Below are 7,074 nucleotides of genomic sequence, written 5' to 3' on the forward strand. Positions count from 1 at the left end.
GTAGTCTTTATCGCAATAGTTGCAATACGCATGAAACGCCGATGTCTCTTCTTGAGAGTGCGGATCATGAGGAGTTGGAATCACCACCGGGACCTTCTTGTAGTGTTTGAAAAAAATATCAGATTTCAAAGCTTTTGCAGTGTTAGTGGGTGGAGGGGGAGGCATCTCCTCATTTCCGCCGGTGCTAGATGGAATACGAGAATGAGATCTATCCTCATTGTTGTCCGAGTCTGACGATATAGCCACGTCGTACTCATCATCTTGTTGGGAACCACCTCCCCTACCCCCACCTTGTTGCATTTCATCGAGTAGCAAGGCGGTCCTATGATATTCTTCTATCTATCAATATTATATAAGTTGAAGTTATAAGTACGAACACAAAAAAAATTTATAAACTCAATTTTATGAAATTATAAAATATGAATTGTAAAAATAATTTTTCATTACTTACTTGTATGCGTTCAGCCTGCACTCGGGAAACCTCTTCCATAATTTCTCGACGACTAGGTCGCCTTGATTTTGAGGGACGACTAGTACTTTGATCTTGGGCAATTCCCTTGCTCCGATCACCACGTCCCGGTCCACCACGAGAATAAGACATAGTAATAAATGAAAGTAGTATGGATGGAATATGTATGGAGTATGGAATACGTGGTAAATTACGAGAACAACAACAAATATAGTAGTAAGTAGAAACTAGTAAACAACTTGAGCAATTAGAGAGAATAGAGAAATGAAGATTGAGAGAAGGAAATCCTTGTTAACACAAGAATGAGGTAGTAGAAATGAGGGGGAAGTGGGGTATTTATAGGAGTAAAATTGGAAGAAATAAAAAAATTGAAATTTCAAATTCGGCAGAAATCCCCGATTTACCGCCTGAACCGGCAGTTCAACCACAAACCGGCGGTTCAGTCCACGGTTTTCTGACGGAAACCGCCGGTTTCCGAAAACCGGCTGTTTCTGACCGGTTTTCAGGCCTACGCCCTGCACCCTACGACCTGCCACCCGAAAAGTCACCGGAACCGGTGGAAACCGGCAGTTTCTGACGAAAACCGCCGGTTTTCTTCAACCCTAGCCTGCAGCCCTACGGACCCTAGCCCGGAATGCGCCGTTGGAACCGTTGAACCGCCGGTTCACTGTTCAACAATACCTCGACCCTTAACCGGCCCGTCTGAACCGGTTTGTGCATGTCTACGTAGGATCGAACTACTCATCATCTTAGATTCACTATGATTGGATTTGGATTATACTCATTTTAATAGATTAGTTAAACTCACATTAAACTTCCTAATATGTAGGTGCAGTTTATTTAGTTCGCAGTGATAGCACAACTGGCAACAGAGGAACAGATCTTGCTGCAAGAGTCATTTTTCATTTAGGACGTTTCATAGTAGTACTTATTTATTTTTTTAATAAAAAGTAATAACACATTTTCTCCATCTTACTTGTCTTTCTTTCTCTCTTAATTACTTTATTATTTCTACTTTTCTTCTTTTCTATTTTATTAATCTTTTTATTTATATATTACACACTTTTTTTCTTAATATCAATATCCAAAAAAATGACTCTATTAATATGAAACGAAAGGAAATGAGTGATAGTAGTAAACACACGCACACATAGAGAGAAAGATTAAGTGATTAACTAGGGCAGACAAAGTATGGTTGAAACTCAATAATTATTCGTTGGTTACTAATTTTGAAAAAGTCAACAATACCACACTAAAGTATTGTTAAAATTCGATATTTACTATTGATCCACTGAATAAATGGTTACGTTTAAGTTGAAAGTAAAAAAAAAATACACACGATAATTATAAAAATTTGCATGATAGTTTTTGTTTACTGACAAGAGATTTAAATTGTAATTATCTCTTTTGGATATTAAAAAATGGTCTAAATATTCTCAGAAAAAAGTGCAGTACGTGTGATTGCTGATTAAGAGTGGTAATCTTATGTTTGATTCTATTTTCTGGAGTAGTAATTATTTGTATTAGTATTTATTTAAAAAAAAATTAAGTTGGGCAACTGCGAGTCAACTATATATATTTGATGACGTTGCTTTCGATTCTAAACAGAAATAGAGCACAGCTACAATTCCAAGGTGTATTTCACTACTTCACTCTCTCTCTCTCACACACCTCTCAAATCCCAAAGCAGCCTTCAATTTTTCAACTTCCGGCGAGCTTTTCACTTTCTCTATCTCGAGAGAGAATCTAATTTGAGTAGTAGTGGTGGGTGGTGCTTTCAATTAAAAGACTGGTACTACTTTGATGGCACGACAAAACCCCCAATAAAACCCTGCAAATTAAAAAACCTTCCCCTCATTTCCGAACCAAAGAGTTACAATCATTAATGGGCGTGGTAGAAGAGGGTTGGGGCGGTTGGGCGCCGACCCCTGGCGGCGCTCCCCTCTACATCCAGAAAGATGATCATTGGACCCACTTCGACAACTCTGTCAATGCGGTGTCGTTTGGCTTCGTCGCCACCGCCATCCTCATCTCCATGTTCCTTGTCATGGCCATCTTCGAGAAGTTCCTCAGAACCACCTCTCCCCTCGATTCCCGCCGCCGCCTCTCCGACCTCGAGTCCCAGAATCATATTGTTGCCTTCAATTCCAAGCTCCGATACCCCTCATCTCCTAAAGTGAGTCTCTTTACAATTACTAGAAACCTTGATTTTTTTTTCATTACATGAACTTGCTAATAATCCTATGTTTTAAAAAAAAAGAAGAATAAGAAGTGCATGTGATGGTGCAGGGAGAATAGAGATATTTCATTATTTTGGAAATGGTCCCTAGTTACATTGATGGCAAGTGTAGCTATTCTCAATTCTATATTATTCTTCTATAATCTTGTAAATAAATGAGATTGTTCATTCTTGGATAAAGACCCACTTGATTTAATATTTGGACCATCACATACCTATATTTATGATTCCCCGCGTGCCGAATCCCTGTTTTGGGGACACCCCCCCAACCTTCTATTTCCCTTTGTTTTTTCTCTCTTCCTATTTTCAATAATACAACCCCACCTTCAATTATATTACTTGCCTATGTTTTTTAATTGAATTGTCCTAATCAGATTACTTTTCTAGATAATGTTGTTGTCATTGTGTTTATCTACTGTGACCACAAGAGCATCTTATAGGTTACTTAAAAGAGAATGGCATTACTAATTGTTGCTTCGATTGTTCTATTCTCTTTTGTGTTTGTTTTGCTTATAATTTGTGGAGGAGAAGTACTAATTTGAGGCTTTGAGCATATAACAAGTGTGACATTTGTATACAACATATAGAACTTAACAGAATAAAATGGCTGCAGATAAGTGTAAATGCAAGAGAAGTATCGGTGGTGATGCCGGGCAACAAGATCCCGACCTTCATCGCACATCCTGCTCCGGTGCCTTGCCCACCGGAGCGAGTGCAGTGGCCGCCACATCAGCTATAATGATGGGGAGTCACCATGGATGCACATTCTACTACCATTCCTTTTTGTGAAATGGGATCAAAGTTTTTGTATATGTCTCTACTCTTTATCTCATTTCCTGCAGTTGAAATATGGAAACACATTATTTCCATGGCCTCTATGTATACTATGCTCCTTCCCATACCAGTCTTCAATTTTGATTTGAATATATTCTTTGTTGAAGTTGGATGAGGATCATATTCATGGCCTTGTAATTTAAATCAAACACAGACAGCAAATTAACATCAAACATGACCTGTCTGGGCTCAATGTGGAACAAGGGATAGGATTGATGCAGCGTGCCCAATCCTTTACCCTCCATTTATATATTTTTGTGATATTTGCTAACCAAAAATCAAACATTGGATAGAGTTGCAAATAAGATCATTAAATTTCCATCAATCGATGTGACACGTCTTATTTATATGTAGATTATTTTTAATAGCTGAAATTATCAACGAATCGAATATTTTGAAGTACTAAAAATCAGTTATTTATCATAAGAGTATCCACATCTGTGCTCTTCCGCAAGGATGAGCATAAGGGCCCCACTATTATATTATTCAATTTAAATAAAAATATTTTCACAAAATTAAAATGCATTAAAACTATCCAGAATAATATTATAAAATACATTAAAAATTAAAAATTACATAATTAAAATTCTAAAAAATAAAAATTACATATTTAAACTCCTAAAAATTAAAAATTACATAATTAAATTCATAAAATTAAAAAACCCAATACTCGTGGTCGAATTTCGCCCACATGTGTTTGATTAGGTCTTCTTGTAGCTCAACATGGGTTCGGGTATTGCGCATTGTGTGCCTTGTTTCGATCCTCTCACCTACCGTCGTATGCACGCCTCGGCGTGGGGGAGACCTCGCGCTTGAGCTTCCGGCTTCATCCTCGTCGTAAAAGCTAGCCGCCCTCGGTCCTTCGTCGCCTATAATCATGTTGTGTAAGATAATACACGTGTATATGATGTCGGCGATATTTTTCACGTACCATAGCCGAGACGGGGCCTTCACAATGTTGAATCGGGCTTGAAGGACCCCAAAGGCTCTTTCGACGTCTTTCCGCTCGGACTCTTGACGCTGCGCAAAAAGAACCCGTCTCGGGTCTTGCGGGTTACTGAGCGTCTTCACGAAAGTAGACCACATTGGGTAGATACCATCGGCGAGATAGTAACTCATGTGGTATACATTTCCATTGACGGTGAAGTCGATCGCCGGTGCTACACCATTCAACACATTTGAGGCTTTGAGCATATAACAAGTGTGACATTTGTATACAACATATAGAACTTGACAGAATAAAATGGCTGCAGATAAGTGTAAATGCAAGAGAAGTATCGGTGGTGATGCCGGGCAACAAGATCCCGACCTTCATCGCACATCCTGCTCCGGTGCCTTGCCCACCGGAGCGAGTGCAATGGCTGCCACATCAACTGCACTGATACTGATGGGGGAGTAACAATGGATGCACATTCTTGGTTCTACCATTGCTTTTTGTGATATGGGATCATAGTTTTTGTATATGTCTCTACTCTAATCTCATATCATTTCCTGCAGTTGCAACATGGAATTACATATTTCCCATGGCCTTTCTATGTATTATAGTACTATGCTCATTCCCATACCAGTCTTCAATTTTGATTTCAATAGTGTATATTTTTTTGAAGTTGGATGGGGATCATTTTCATGGCCTTATAATTCAATCCAAATAACACAGACAGCAAACATGCCCCTTTCTGGGCTCAATGTGAAACAAAGGGATAGGATTGATGCAGCCTGCTGCCTGCCCCATCCCTAAGAGTGTCCACAATGGTGGCCCTTGAGGGCCACCAAAGTTGGCCCGGCCACCAAATGTGGCTCTCCGTGGCCCTCCACAATGGTTAAAACCAAAAACCAACAAGGGCCACGAAATGTGGCCCTCTCAAAAATAAAAATTAATTTTTTTGTTTTGTTTAATTATATTTTTTAATTTAACTACAATAAATTTAATTAGACTAAAAATTTGGAGGGGTTTGGACTCGATCTCCACGGTTGGGATGATGGGAAGTTGCCGTATCCCGAGTCTCCATATCCCGGGAAATCACCATCTCCACCTTCCATTTTTGATAGGATTAAAATTAGGGTTTTGAAGTGTAAAAAATGGAGTGGGAAGAAATGGAAATGGAAATGTAATATTTATAAAAGAATTTTCGAAAAAAAAAACAAAATTCGGTGGCTGAGCCACAAATCGTGGCTCTCTGCAGTGGAGGGCCGCGGCTCTCTCTCGGCCCTCGGCTCTCAGCCGCAATCCGTGGCTCTTTGCAGTGGGGGCCGCGGCCCCGAGCCACCAACCGCGGCTCCCCACTGTGGACACTCTAATAACCCTCCATTTATATACTACTTTATACTAATTGCTAACCAATAATCAAACTTTGGATAGAGTTACAAGTAAGATCCCTTAAATTTCCATCAATCGATGTGACACGCCTTATTTATATGTATGTAGACTATTTTTAATAGCTGAAAAACGAATCGATTTTTTAAAAATTAGTACTACTAAGAATCAGTTCATAATTGTAATAGTTCAAAGACTAGATCCAATTATATCCAAATGAATATTTAATTTATTTATTCATAAAAAAAATGAATATTTTTGGAATGATCATATAACATTGCTCAAAAGAATTATATCCAAATGTACAAGCCCAAATATTGACGAGGCTGGATAACAGAGGAATGGGTCTTCATAAGATAAAAAAGATTTGGCGATGAGGACAAAACTGTGTGTAATCAGGCAATCTGCAACGCTGTCTCTTATCCGTCATTTAACCGTCTCTTAAATTATTATTCATGGGCCCCACTGTACTTTTTTACTTCATCTCTTAACTAATGGACAGAACCTGCAACCCTCCATCTCTTATCCGTCCCTTAACCGTCTATTAAATTACTATTTATTCAATTTCATTTTTTATTTTTATTCCCAACAAATTCAATTAATAAAAACACACTTCATTAAATAAAATAAAATTACACCATAAAATTCGTAAAATCCAAAAAAAATTAAAAATACATAATTTAATAATTTCCTCCGCCAAATTTTGCCCAAATGTGCTCCATTAGATCATCTTCAAGTTGGGCGTGGGCGGTAGAGTCACGCGTCCTTGCCCAAATAGACAACCGTTCTTGTATAGACGGATGCACTCCACTGCGAGGCGGACTACTTGCGGTAGAGTTTCCGGGGGCTTCAGGGTCGAACCAATTTCCCGCCTCAGGTCCCTCGTCTTGGACAATCATGTTGTGCAAGATTATGCACGTATACATGATGTCGACCATACTCTCCATGAACTACGTACGAGCCGGGGCTTTGATTATGTTGAAGCGTGCTTGGAGAACCCCGAACGCCCTCTCCACATCCTTGCGAGCAGCCTCCTGCTTCTGCGCAAAAAGAGCCTGCTTTGCGTTCGCAGGCCTGTTGCACGTCTTCACGAAGGTTGGCCACTTCGGGTAGATGCCGTCGGCAAGATAGTACCCCATTTTATACCGCTGGTTGTTAGCGATGAAGTTGATGGCCGACGCTTTACGATCCAAAACTTCGGCAAAGAGGTCGGATTGG

The 7,074-nt window shown here is 39.4% G+C and overlaps 1 protein-coding gene across 1 annotated transcript; it reads left to right on the forward strand.

Moving 5' to 3' along the window:
• The first annotated feature begins 2,057 nt into the window (after nt 1–2,057).
• Nucleotides 2,058–3,634, forward strand: LOC121743607. The gene is made up of 2 exons (XM_042136935.1): nt 2,058–2,645; nt 3,322–3,634. The coding sequence occupies exons 1-2, from the start codon at nt 2,355–2,357 to the stop codon at nt 3,445–3,447; spliced, it is 417 nt and encodes a 138-aa protein (XP_041992869.1). The 5' UTR covers nt 2,058–2,354; the 3' UTR covers nt 3,448–3,634.
• The last annotated feature ends 3,440 nt before the right edge of the window (nt 3,635–7,074 follow it).

Source organism: Salvia splendens, chromosome 8, assembly GCF_004379255.2.
Source record: "Salvia splendens isolate huo1 chromosome 8, SspV2, whole genome shotgun sequence".
In the NCBI taxonomy this organism is placed as follows: domain Eukaryota; kingdom Viridiplantae; phylum Streptophyta; class Magnoliopsida; order Lamiales; family Lamiaceae; genus Salvia; species Salvia splendens.

What these genes read in the sequence shown, in the direction of transcription:
- LOC121743607 (XM_042136935.1), top strand. Translation starts at nt 2,355, where the DNA reads ATGGGCGTGGTAGAAGAGGGTTGGGGCGGTTGGGCGCCGACCCCTGGC. An exon ending in GATACCCCTCATCTCCTAAA is followed by an intron (nt 2,646 to 3,321) that starts GTGAGTCTCTTT and finishes AAATGGCTGCAG; the next exon opens with ATAAGTGTAAATGCAAGAGA.